The 14,367-nt window shown below is 43.7% G+C and overlaps 1 protein-coding gene and 1 pseudogene across 4 annotated transcripts in view; one reads left to right on the top strand and one right to left on the bottom strand.

Annotated features, from left to right (window-relative positions):
• The window catches only part of LOC147030570 (uncharacterized), a 161,132-nt pseudogene extending 151,922 nt beyond the window's left edge, over positions 1-9,210 (top strand).
• The window catches only part of KCNH6 (potassium voltage-gated channel subfamily H member 6), a 556,858-nt gene that overhangs the window by 324,362 nt on the left and 218,129 nt on the right, over positions 1-14,367 (bottom strand). For all 4 annotated transcript variants that reach the window (XM_085874776.1, XM_085874773.1, XM_085874777.1 and 1 more), the window contains exon 3: positions 10,809-10,970. In XM_085874776.1, the coding sequence (XP_085730902.1) occupies positions 10,809-10,970 (162 nt within the window). The remainder of the gene's footprint in view (positions 1-10,808; positions 10,971-14,367) is intronic.

Below are 14,367 nucleotides of genomic sequence, written 5' to 3'. Positions count from 1 at the left end.
TACTTGCAATGAGAAATGAATTTATGATTTTATTGGAATACGATTTTTACACAAATATATCCGGATACATGTGGATAGTTGACTATGACTTTGGGTTATGTCTTTAAGTAAGTATGTACATGGATATGATTTTGAAATTACCTTTTATTTTTAGGCAAACAAATATCAACTTTGTTTAGGATGCAATGTTCTACATTATGTTCAATCTTCGTCATCGTCGTCGTGATTAGCAGCTACTGCCCTTGTCTGTTCGTTACAACAGTCTGATCCAGCATTACAACTGCAAAACATCGAACATGACATTTGTGCTGCCACACAACCACACCTCCCGGTGGAACATGGCCGGCTGGTGGAGCATCCACACTTGATCAGCTGCAGAATGGTGACTGGTGCAGCAGACACATCAGGTGGAAGTGTGGTTGGACACAACGTCGCACCATCCTCACCTTCTTGCCATCCAGACTTGATGGGATCCAAGTTCGGAGAGTCTGACTGAGTGGCCGATTTCTATAAAATGACTTGATGATGAGTGCCATGTACACGTTGAACAAAGACATCATGCAATGGGGGCAACGACTTCAATTTTGGAGCAGAGGTAATCTTGGAGTTGGCCATTTTGGACTTCCACAACTGATACCGGTGTGTGGACATATCACCTTCGACTTTGGAACCATAACAGGCAGCAATGAAGGTCGTTGCCTCAGATATTATCTTTTCCTCGTCTGCTTCGAGCTGACCAAGTAAGGTGGGATGATGTCCGCCCATTAGTACCTTCAGTGCTGTGGCCTTTCCAATGCCAAACAAATACGACACAGTATCACATCCGGTCAGAGCATGTACAGCAGGCAGATATTTGGCAATGCTTTTGTGTTTCAGTGCTGTTTGGCGAATGTCAACATTCGCCCTCCCAGCACACGGACTCTCCATGCTGACATCCACAGTCATCTTTTCATGCTGACATCCACAGTCATCTTTTCCTCGAGGTAGAAATGAATCAACAGGACAAAGACATCTGTATCGTCGCAGACCACTTTGATGTGAGTCACCACTGACACCTGACACAATTCTAACTAAGTGATGGATGATGATGACATCTGCTTCTTCATGGTGTGTTTTCAGATCCTGTCTCTGGAGAGTGGAATTGTTCCATACTTGTACTGGTGTAGGATTTTTTCCGGTGATCACCAGTTTGGTCTGGTTGTCCACAATGTGGGTCATCAGATACTGACAGATCAAATCGATCAGCTGTACTTTGTTGTCGGCTACATTTAGGACTAATTTTTGTGCTGGAAGTGTTGTGTGTAAGTTGAGTTGATGTTTTCAACTTGAATCATGACCTGCGCCACTGGATCTCGTCATTTGTTTCGTGCTGATTTTGATGCACCAATCGAAAATCAGGTATAGGTCACAACACTCTAGGTGGTATTTGAGGGTTCCCATGAAGTTGATCACATAATCCTCAACTGTACCATTTGTGGGCCAATGTACAGTCCATAACATGGCGCATCCATCGATGATGACAGCATCTGGAACACCTTGGATTCAACTTGATTGCTCAACTTGGAGTTTGTCTTCAGGATTGCTTTCAACTGAGCCCGCATCGCACCGCTCTCATCAAACAAGGAGGCTGGGACAGGGGACAGTTCGTAAGAGAGGACATCGTTGATATCAATATCCCTGTATTGTTGGAGACATATGACTCAGGTGTAGATCAATTTGGTATCATATACTGGCCTTCCATCCAGCTTGATGCTCTTTTTGGTTGAAGTCATCAGGGTTACTTTCTTGGTTAGTGTGTTGTTGAAGCTTCTTGGCCATCCAGATTCAAATTCCGCCATCTGTTGTCATCCAATCTTGAGAGAATCATCAACGTTTACATTGTCTGTCGCATGAAACATAGTAGTAGACACCAAAATTGTGTGTAAGTGCATTAGAAGTGAAGATGTCGCCCAAACAGAATTTATCGAAAGTCGGTGGCGGCCATTTTGTTTTTCGCCTCTAAAAAAAATCCTCAAGGGTGCGAGTCTGGCACCTGGCTAATTCCGATTCAGGATAGCTCAGAGATGATGAAACAACCAAAAAAACTTCATAATGCCGCTAAAGCATGCTTTTCCTAGAAATGGCTGTTTGGCATCTCGACTATTTCCATCGGGACACATTGGCTTGGAGGTGGACGATTTATTTACACTTTGGTCTTACAGGACATTTGATTAAGCACACCGCGGGCTTTTCCTAAGCAGTTATATGGCTGTGGCATAAGCAAATATGGCTGTGGATCATTTACCTCACCCACCTGTCCTTCATTGACGTTCGACACCCACGTCTTTCACTGACGTTGACGTCCACTTTTTTCCATCGATGCTTGATGCCCTGTTTGACAGCTTTATGGATGCTGGCTGGCTCTTGTTCATGTCGGGCTGAACGAGGAAGGAATGATTGCGAGGTTAACGGTTGGCCACGTGCAACGATGCGCCAATAGGCAAGGTGGATTTGGCTGAAATCCCTGCTGCGTGGCGAATGTCGTGAGCCAATTCCCCAATGGACTACTGGGGTTTCCTTTTTCGGTTTGCGAGCTGACTTTTAACAAGCTCACTCTGCTGTTCTATGTCGAATCAGTTGTTTGGAGCCAAATGGAGGCCTGCCAGCGTAATAGCTCCAGGAGGAAGGGTGGTCAGAACCTCAGCCGCCACATCGCGCAGTGCTCCTACAAGGTGCATCCCATCTTCGTCCGGGCCCCAACCGTTGCCCCTACACATGTGATCGAACTGCGTCAAGTCTGCTCTCAGGTTGCTCTTGCCATCATATGGTGTGAGCTGCACCGTGCGGCTTCCCAGGGTTCGAATCCCATATGCCGGTTCATATGGGACCAACACTGGGGCGAATCCTCCGGGTCCGCATGGTGTACCGTGCACAGGGGACTCATGTCTCTCATCTGTCCAACTACCTGCTACTCCTATCTGAGTCGATGCGTGACTGACATTTTCTTGCTCACCACACTCCATTCTCGCAAATTCCGGTTCACTTTCTCTCGGCACATGCCGTGACATTTACACTCTGCACATTAGGCACTGCAAGAAATCCTGGGTCTGTCACCACCAAGCTCGCCAAACACCCATTTGCATCATGCACATAAGTGGACTCACCTTCACTGTACTCACCTCCTGTTTCGTCTCAAGGACCTATTGTTGAAGATTCGACGGCACTTAACAGCACCGCCGTCTCAGGGGTTATAACGCCGGCTAGTTCGGCACAGGTCTCGGGTCACGCGCCTCAGATCACGATACCAAAGTACACCTGGGCCTTACCAGTTGGGGATAAAGACCCCGGCTACAGTCTGAATTTGATCAGAGACCGAGCGAAGTCTGCCAGTCCGTAGCCCGTTTGGTTTTAAATACAAATCGAGCGATTGTTCCTCAGCGCGGCACGAATAAATTCAAGGTGGCAAATCTCGTATGAATCAGCCAGATTTATTGGGGAAACATCGGGGAATACGACACAAGCAAAACATTCGCTATATCGTTATCATTCATCTATAACCCCTTATCTGGGGAGCTACGGATACGGATTTCGAAGGGAGCCCAAGCAAAATAAACCTTAGGCCTGGACAACATGCAGACAAGACACGGAGTACTTGGTGGTGCCTCATGGACGAGAGGAAAAGTGTCGAAGGCACGAATGCGGCTCATGACAAGCCGATGGTGTCGGATTCGAGCGCCCAGCTCGAGCATGTAGCATGGCCAAAATGGCGCTCATACTTATATCGGTGCTGCTCACGCATGCCGCGTGGCAAGATGGCTGCGACGATGTCCTTTTGTCGGCACCTCTCACGCATGCAGCCTCGGTGCGTCCAGCCCCCGTAAGGTCGACGGCACAAGAGCGAGAGATCTATGGTATGTTCCAGCTGGTTTCTCACAAGGTCCAGTATGAAAATCCAGGCCTGGCCTGTGCACCAGACCAGGCCAAATCTGAGTGTTGGACTGCGCAGGTGGGTCGATGGGATGAAAAGACGTCGAGCTGTCCAGGGAGTAAGGACAGTCAGAGGCCCCGTGGCTGGACTCAGGATGAACCTGTGGATCACCTGCAGGCTGGATCCATGGCCAAGGAGGAACAGCCGGCCAAGCCACTCCTCATAACTAGATCCCCCACAGACAAAGCAGTTCCTCTCTTGCCTTCTTGGGGCGGGCTTTTCGGACCACCTCCGGGGACACGTGATTGGTCCATCGTTCGAGTTTGCAGCAGCTCTCTGCCAATGGGTTGCCGGCACGTCTTGTTGACTGACTGTCAGGGGGCCGGGTGGGGGCTGGTTAAGAGGGGGGGCAGGAAGAAGAAGGCGTCTCTCGGTATACCACCACTGTATAAATATTGGACAGCCTGCTACACCTCCCGACACACATGTAACGTCCCATTACCAAACAACCTGGGTAAACATGCATTTAAGGGAGGGATCTGGGCTAATCCTATATTTAAATCCCCAATAAGAGCCCATTTCCGCAACACTGTATCCTCTTCGCTTGATATTTGAGCACTTTGTCACGCTGTAAATATAACATGTTCATGGATTCAATAATCTCTTCCTTTACTCTAACACCTGTTTCTAACTGTTTTGCTTTGATTTCAGTTATCTCATCCTTTAACTCATCTACCTCCTCTTTTACCTTCATTAATTCCTGTTGCGCCACTTGTATTTCCCTCTCTCACATCACCTTCAGTGTTTCTATTTGTGTTTTCATTTCCCGTTTCTTTGTCCCCATCGTCTGTGTCACCTCTATTCTCTTCGTCAGTTCCTGGTGTACCATTTTACATTATTTTTTAATTGCAGTCATTTCTCTTTTTGTTTCCTTCTGGGCGGCTCTTAGCTCTTTTATCGCCCCTGTGTTTTACTCCATTTGTTCCTTCAATTCATTGTCCTATCATCAGTCCTTCCACCTCCTTCGGTATGTTCCCAATCTCTCCCATCAGTCTGGCCTCGCTGTCCCTCACTTCTTCCGAGACACCGATCCTACACTACCTTACCTCCTCTCGCACCGCCGCCATTTCTCTGCCCATCACGTCCATTTTGCTGCTCATCGTGTCCATTCTCCTGTTGTTGTTTTGGTCCATCATTTTTATTTGCATCTTGTTTTCTTCGCTCATCATAGTTATTTGTGCCATTAATTGCCTCATTCACAACATCGTGTAATTCTCGGGCTGCACTGGCTGCAATAACCCGCCATTCTGCACTATTGGCGCTGCATTTTCCTGAGGACGAGGGTGGGGGTTATTTTCCACCTCTCCCATTGCTTCCTCTTCACCCTCCATTGCGACTTCATGTGGGTCCTGGATCAATTCCTTATCCATATTTACATCATCAACATGGCCCACCAAAACCTGCTGGTGTTGGTCCGCCATTGTCCACACCAATAAATTTCACTAAAATTTAATCTACACAGCTCTGAATTTTGAGGTGCATGAAGCGCACCACAGGTCGACCACCTGACACCAATTTATTGATCAAGGGGTTCGAAAAATCCCACTCCGCATTGGTCATTTTGCCGTCATGTGCCGATCAAAAAAACTCTGCGCCCGCCGTCCGATACATTCATGAAGCCGCACTGAACCCAGAAGTGAATACCGAGAGTGACGCTAGTGACGAGTACGCCTATGCCGTAGGTGGCAGTGCGAACACCGAAATAACTGTCAACGGCATTATCGTCGACATGATCATTGACTCTGGCGCCACCTGCAACATCATCAATAGTGACATTGCGAAATCGCTTGTGTACAATGGTGCCACAATGCAAAAGTACAACCGCAAAATTCACCCGTATGGTTCCATGCCGATATCTTGCGACAACCTCATCCATGCCGTTCTCTCAGTGGGAGACAACTCTGCTACTGCCAAAATGCTAGTCGTTACAGGTGACACCCCAGCACTGCTCGGGAAGACTACTGCTGAAGCACTAAAAGTGCTCACCATTGGTCCACGTATGGACAAAGTCCATTGTGTGAATGAGGATATAGCTCCGATACTCAACAAATATCCCGGAATTGATGATGGCATTGGTTGCTTCAAAGGCGAGGCAGTCATGCTACACATCGATCGAACCGTCCCGCCGATAGCAAGAAAGCACAGCCGAGTGCCATTCCACCTGAGGACCAAAGTCGAAAAGGAGCTAAACAAGCTGCTCGAGGAGGACATTATCGAGTGAGTGACAGGGCCGACCGAGTGGGTCTCACGTAAAGTAACGCCTCCAAAGCTGAAAAATCCTGAAGAAATCCGAGTCTGCGTGGACATGCGCGAAGCTCACGCCACGATAAAACGCAAGCAACACGTCACCCCGACGATAGACGAGTTGGTGTCAGAATTGCAAGGATCCACAGTGTTCAGCAAAGTCGACCTGCATAGCGGGTATCACCAACTTAAGCTCCACGAAAGTTGCCGTGACATTACAACTTTCTTGACACATGCCGGACTGTTCCATTACAAACGCCTGAACTTTGGTGTTAGTTCTGCATCCGAAGTGTTTCAACACGTGATACAGACTGTTATCAATGATATAAATGGTGCCAGAAACATTAGCGATGATATCATCATCCACGGCACTACAACCCGAGAACATGACATTGCGCTTGACCGCACTCTGTCCACCCTGCACAGCAGTGGATTCACAGTCAATCTGCCGAAATGTGAATTCAGGCTGCCGAGAATCGAGTTCTTCGGCTACATATTCAGTGCAGAAGGCCTATCCCCCGATCGAAAAAAGTGCAAGCCCTGAGAGATGCGTCCGAGCCCAAAATCTCATCTGAGGTACGCTCTTTCTTGGGCATGGCGCAGTACAGTGCCAGATTCAGCCGAAACTTCGCTACCTTGACCGAGCCTCTGCGCCAGCTCAAGAAACAAGGATCAGCATGGTCCTGGGGACCGACCAAAGTGAAGTCGTTCAACGACGTCAAGGAGGCGCTGTCCGAGGACACAACTACGCGATACTTCGACCCGAAGAAATTCACAGAATTAGTGGTCGACGCTAGTCCAGTTCGCCTCGGAGCCATTCTCGCACAGGAAGGCAAGACCATTGGATATGCCAGCCACGCGCTAAGCGACGTTGAAAAGCGCTACTCCCAGACAGAGCGCGAAGCCCTAGCCGTCATATGGGCATGTGAACACTTCAATATATATATATATATATATATATATATATATATATATATATATATATATATATATATATATATATATATATATATATATATATATATATAATCATATATATATATATATAAATATACATATATATATATATATATATATATATATATATATATATATATACACATATATACATATATATATACATATATATATACATATATATATATATATATATATATATATATATACACATATATACATATATATATATATATACATATATACATATATATATATATATATATATACATATATACATATATATATATATATATATATACATATATACATATATATATATATATATATATATATATATATATATATATATATATATATGTACAGGAAGCTGGGCTTCTGGGCGGCTGGCTTCGCGCTGGGCCACGCTATGAGAGGGTGTAGAGCAGCCCGGAATCATGGCGAAACCCAATCCTTATCCCTGGGTCGTAAGAGGCAACCAGGGTTGCGTTAGGAAGGGCATCCGGCGTAAAACCTGTGCCAAATCAGTATGCGGATCATAACGGATGATCCGCTGTGGCGACCCCTAACGGGAGCAGCCGAAAGACGAACAACAACATATATATATATATATATATATATATATATATATATATATATATATATATATATATATATATATATATATATATATATATATATATATATATATATACATATATATATTGGATATTGAGTGATGAATAACACGTGCCTAACATCTATTGTCACGGTAATGATGCATGTCTTTGGTTTTAGGTTGCAGAGAATTTTACGACAGAGAAAGAAGTGATTCTGACCTGCAAACAGAATGTTCTCTCGTGTAACATCAATCGGGATGTTTCATCACTGTCGCCTTGTCCACAGGAAGAAGCCGACAACAGAATGTTTCTCCATGTAGCAGATGCACTCGAGAAAGGCTACCGGAAAGTGATGATTCGAACTGTTGATACTGATGTGCTGATTCTGGCAGTGCATGCTGCTTCATTCGCGACAGACGCTGAAATATGGTTGGCATTCGGCATTGGAAAGAATCTGCGATATATTCCTGCTCACCAAATTGCAAAGGAAATGGGAGAGGAGCGATCTAGAGCCCTGCCAAAGTTTCATGCCTTTACCGGGCATGACACGACATCTTCGTTTGCTGGTAGAGGGAAAAAGACGGCGTTCCAGTTGTGGAAAGCACTTCCAGAAATTACACCGGTATTCGCTCACTATATGGCCTCTCCTGATGAGTTTGACGAAACGAAGATGGCACCATTTGAGAAGTTTGTGATCCTGTTGTATGATAAAACGTCCTCAGAAGTCAGTGTAGATTTAGCCAGAAAGTACATGTTCACCGCAAAAGGCAGACCAATAGATGCGATTCCACCAACTGAAGCTGCCCTGTTTGAACACACCAAACGTGCAGTACACCAGGCTGGATTTGTATGGGGACAGATGCACGTGTGGTCACCAGATGTTCCATCGCCAAGTTCCTGGGGGTGGAGAAGAAGTCCGACGCTCAAATGGGAGCCCAGTTGGACAGTACTACCAGAAGCTGCGCCTCGTGCTCAGAACTACTGAAGTGTGGGTGCCAAAAAACATGCGTCGGACACTGTAAATGCGTAAAAGCAGCATTGAAGTGTACATCACTGTGCCGGTGTAGCAGAAACTGTGAACAAAATGGAAATGAACGAGATGGTTGAGGACCTCAAGCCAGAGCTACGATTGTCACCGTGTGAGATAAATGAAACGCATACATTTTAGTGGATTGTTTTAAAGTCGGATTTGACATTTTATTTATACTATCCTATTGACATTTTATTTAATATTTTCTCACGTAATATTGGTATTATGTTGTGCAATCATGCGTTTATTTCCAATTGAACACTATTATTGCGATTTATTTTCAGTCAGGATTGTGTGTTTTGAAAGTGATACATGTACATACAAATATGATGTTGTGTTATTAAATGTTATTTGTTATTCATCAGAACATGTGATTATATTTGTTTATGTGTAATTATGTTTGGTGTTCAAGCAATCAAAAGTATTTCTGTGTATGGTTTCTGGTCAAAAGTTCTAAATGAAAGTATTGTGTTCATGGTGTTGAAACTATTGTTTTATAGCTTGAATTATTGAAAGTTTGATGTTTATTATAAATGTTTTAAATGATCATGATGATGTTTGACTTGATTTTATTATGCTCTTACTGAACTCTATGCCTGGGAGCCTGGGGTGTATCAACAAACGACATTCTGATCCGATTTATCGTTCAGTATCGATTAGTCGCATAAAATCAGCACATTTTGGCAGTCATATACCACTTATACTAGCACGGAAGCATGTTATGTTGAATCTGAGTGTCTAATCAGTTTATATGGGTATGAAAACATAGGTATAGACACCTTACACAACTTTCTATGTCAATTATTGGTAAAGATATGGCGATTTTAAAATTTCACAACTGGCGCTGGCGGCCATCTTGGATTTTTGCCCATATTTCTCGTACAACGAAAAATCTGGCTTGGCACAATAGCTAAAATCAATGTATATGTTCTTATGATGAACTGTGCCAATTTTGGTGCTTTTACCACCAAACCCACAATTGTTCTGATATTATACACATATCCGCCGCACTATGTGACTCAAATTTCAAATCGATATGGCGAAAAAACTTTTTTCAAGATGGCCGCCCCAGTCGGCCATCTTGGATCCGGCCACACCCAAAATCAATAGGGTTCTTCCTTTTCAGGTGGTACATGTGTGAGCCAAATTTCAAATCGATATGGCGAACAGTTTATGAGTTATCGCACTCACAGCTATAAATGTTGACGGACGGACGGACAGCCGGACAGACAGCCGGCCGACCCGGGTGACAACAATATCCCTCTTCCGCCACGTGGTGGGGGATAAAAACTAGATATAGATTATGTTTAATTCGATATCGAATATTTTCACGGAATTTCCGTGGGTTCAACTCGTACTATGTATAATTTGAGAAATTTACGTTTGTTTGTGGATTTGTGTATTGACTTCTGTAAATTCCTAAACTGCTCGACAGAATGAGTCAACAACTGGTGAAATGTACTCACGGGGTAATTGGGTAAAAAAATTCAGTCCCTGGGGTTTCGGGTGGTGGGGAAGAGCCCAATTCCCTCAATGTAAGCATGTATCATATAGCGCTACCTGGTTGAAACCTGTATTACAAGTCATAAATCAAAAAAGTGGGGGCAGATGGGTTATTTGCTCGTCCAAAAAAATAAGTGCATTGACCATTGCAGTAAATATGCTGTGCTATGGAATGTCTGAAAAAGCTCGTATACTGATATTTAAAAAGATCACAACTTTTTATAATCAAAATGTAAAGCTAAAGAATGAAGTGGACACATTTGATCCTGGGAAGGCCTAATTCCACTGACAAATTATCCAAATGAGCTACTAAAACAAGACTTTAAAGGTTAGGTCAAACTCAATGTATACAATCAAACTGCAAGTATGAAAAACAACTTTGGCTTTGGCAAGCGAAAAATTTAGTTCAATATCAAGAGATGTCGAAAATGTCTGGGATATTTATAAAGATGTGTCACAGTGAAAGGAAGAAGTCAGTAATGAGAGCAGGAAAACGAAAGGTACTAACATGATGGAATATTTGTACAGCCTTTAAGATGCTGCTCTTTGCTGCCATCTGAATGAATACTTGTATTTTCTGTGACGTCCTCAAAGTCCAGGATGAACACAACGACCTCACCCTGCTGGTTCTTCACAGGAATAATGTGCGTGAGACACAGGAAGCACGAGCCTGCAGAAAGAAAAGAACACAAACAATTCACAAGAAGATTTTACCTGAAATTTGGACAGGTAGCAAACCATGAAATGGTTTACATGTTCGTGAAGTTGCCAGATAGGAGGCCACACTATTGACATGATATGAGATATAGTTTTCACCCAGACTGGAATTTAATAATGAGCCTTGAATTTATTAAAATTCAAACTTCAATTCTGAATGTTCCAAAATGCTTAATGTTGACCAAGTAATGCAAGCAGATGGAACACCCAGTTTAATGTCCATTGAAGAGACATTGCACTTTGTGATTCCCAGCCCTGCTTTTAAAACACCAGGATGACAGTTTATAGCTGAGCCCCAATTCAAACACAGGGTGGACAACTCATAGGTGAGTGCATGCACCTCAAGGCTATTCTGCCAGCCCACACTGTGCTGTTGGCCGAACAAATAAAAGTATGACAATTTGATTGTCTGTGCTGGAATTGTTTCAAAATGAAGTAGCATTAACTAGATCCTCAAAACCAAAGCAAGAGCAAAATGAAGATTGATAATTATTTACAGAAGACAATATCATTCTTTTTCAAAGTACAGAAATCAAAATCAATATAATATCTTCCATTTAAAGTTGTTGTTTTCTTTATTTTCTGGATTTACATTATTCCAATTCTAGGAAGCTATTGCACTATGTCAGCTCTTGTTGCATGTGGGGGAAGAAACCCTATCCTTTCCTTTCATTACCCTTCAGTGAACCTCATTGTAACTTACCACTTAGAGGAATGTTGCCTAAGATGTTGTTTTTATGCCCAAGGACATGAAATTTTTAATAATTGTTGAAATTTGAAGAAATTTAAAGTGTGAAACTTAAAAAGCTCCTATTTTATCAATTTTGATACTTTTAAATCCCCTTGAATTGTATCGATTGTTCAAGATAAATTAGTGTCACATCTCCAACACCTTCCCTTCATGGGAAACCTCCCCCTCCATCACCCTAAACTTACATCCGCTTAATGCAAAATAAAGGATAACAAAGGTCAGTTTAAGGCCTATATCTCTCACATCAATTGACCCTCTATTCTTGCATTGTCATTGCTCTACAATCTAACATTATTATCAACATAAATTACATGGTTAGTTCATGACTTGCCTCCACTACTTGTATAGTGGCACTGTGTCAGTGATCATTGTGTGAACCATTCGTCATTTCAACTTGCAGAGCTTTCAACATTACATTTACCCTCTTGGCCAGGATTGGCCGATGACAGTGATCAGATTCGGCCAGATCAGATTGGTGACTTGCTGCAGGTACCACATAAACCTGTACTCACCTGTTTCACGGTCGGATTGTCGGTGACTAAGCAGTCTCCCCCACCAGGCTTTCTGGTGAGGAGTGTGTATGGAAATGGTGGTGGAGCAATGGAAATCGACCATGTGCTCATTAATGGTCACTGGAGGATGATTCAGGACTGCAGGTTCTATCGGAGTGCTCAGTTCCTCAATACCGACCACAGGTTTGTTGTAGCAACTCTGAAGTTGTAGCTCAAATCCAGGAGAATGGTACTATCCCAGTTAAGGCTGGATGATGGCAAGCTCAAGGATGAGAAGGTAGCTGATAAGTTTGCGAACAGGCCGAGTGGGGATTTGGGGGTCTGGGTATTTTGGGATCATCCTGAAGAGTTATGGAGTGTCTTTAAGACTACCATCCTTGATGTTGCCAGTGGATGTCTTGGAACCCACCATCAGGCAAAGACGAACTTTGTCTCTCAAGGGACATTGAATACCATTGACCAGAGTTGGAGGGCCAGGCTTAATGGCAGAGGTGAGCTATTCAGGGAGTTGAGTCGTAAAACTGGACATGTGCTGAGGGCAGACAAGGAAGCCTATGTGTGAGGAATCTGTGAAGAGGTAGAGCATCACCTGTGATCAAGTGATTTGTTCTGCTTACAGCAGGAATTCGTGCATTGTGTTCCTCCAAGACGATCCCTCGGTGTACTGCAGGTAGAGTGGAGGGTGGTGGGATCTTGCCAGAGGAGTCTGAAGGGAAAGCCTGCTGGGCTGGTTACTTTGAGCGGCTGTACCAGACTGACCCACCAGCAGTTGAGTTGGATGTCAGGGATGTAAATATCCCTATTTCTGACCTTCCAATCAACTGTGAACCACCTCCTTTTGTGGAAACCCAGGCTGCATTGAACCAGTTGAAAGGGGGTAAAAGCTCCTGGGATCTATGGTATCCATGCTTAACTTCTTAAGGCTGGAAGAAATGCTGTACTTGTGTCATTGCATGCAGTTCTGTGCACTGTTTGGAACACAGGCATCATTCCAACTGACTGGAAAAGCCTGGCGTTGACCTAGCGGTTAGGGTGGTGGCTTGGGATCCTAGGGTCCTGAGTTTGAGCCCCTTTGGCCGCTGAATTAACACTGGGGGTTGACTCCGTCTGTTATTCTTCCACGGTTGGTGAAAAGAGCACCAGTGTAATGGTAATAGGGGAACTGCATCAGCGACAGAGCTGTGCCTCAAACCAATGATGCAACCAGCAGCCAAAAAGGCCGTACACAATGGGAACTGACTGGAAGAGTCAGAAAAGTCAGAAGAGTCTTCCGATCAAGAATTATCCAAGCAAAGACCTTGCCCAGCACTGAGAGCAGCTCTGGCATATGCTCCCATACCTAACCTGACCTGACAATTAATAAATATAAATGTTGACTTGTAAGATACATGTGTATATTGTTGGTGGTTATCTCAATATGTGGCTTTCAGAAGGTGGAGTCCTCCCAGGTCTTGAAGTATCCACTTCCGCTTCAGAAAAGGATCACGATTCATGGACCAAGCTGTGTAATTTTGTTATTCTCAAAGTTTTGTTCCGAGGGCTATTTTCAGGATCCTCACTGAGCCCTGGACAGCTTCCAACTGCGGTTCCTTTGTAGTGATATTCCCAGGGATGGTTTTTAATATCTCTGGGAGGTTCTTGTTTTTTTTTATCATCCCCATTGTTCCAATGATGACTGGTACAATTTCGGCACTCTTCGGCTTCCAGAATCTTTTCACTTGATTTTTAGGTCTTGGTATTTGGTCGTTTTCTTGATTTCTGTGTTGTTTAGGCCAAAATCACTGGGTACTGACACCTCAATTATCAATGCCTCCTTTTATTTTTATGTGCATCAGTATCATATCCAGTCGCAATGCAGTGTTTTCAATGTTCACGCTTGATGGGATCTTTAGGTCAAATGTGAGTAATATTTTATTCTTTTCAATTGCCGCTTTTAGTTCATGTCCCCATGAGTTTTCTGGGACTGGGATATTGACGTTTTTGCAGATGTTCCAGTGGATTACTCCACATACTTTGTTGCGTCTTTATGTATACAGCTGTCTTGACATTAGTTTTTTTCCATCCTGATAGGAGGTGGCTTTCATTTT

The sequence above is a fragment of the Eptatretus burgeri genome, chromosome 3, assembly GCF_056783735.1.
Source record: "Eptatretus burgeri isolate ZD-2024b chromosome 3, Ebu_testis_v1, whole genome shotgun sequence".
In the NCBI taxonomy this organism is placed as follows: Eukaryota; Metazoa; Chordata; class Myxini; order Myxiniformes; family Myxinidae; genus Eptatretus; species Eptatretus burgeri.
The sequence above is the reverse complement of the archived record's forward strand: the minus strand, read 5'-3'. Positions and strand labels throughout refer to the sequence as shown.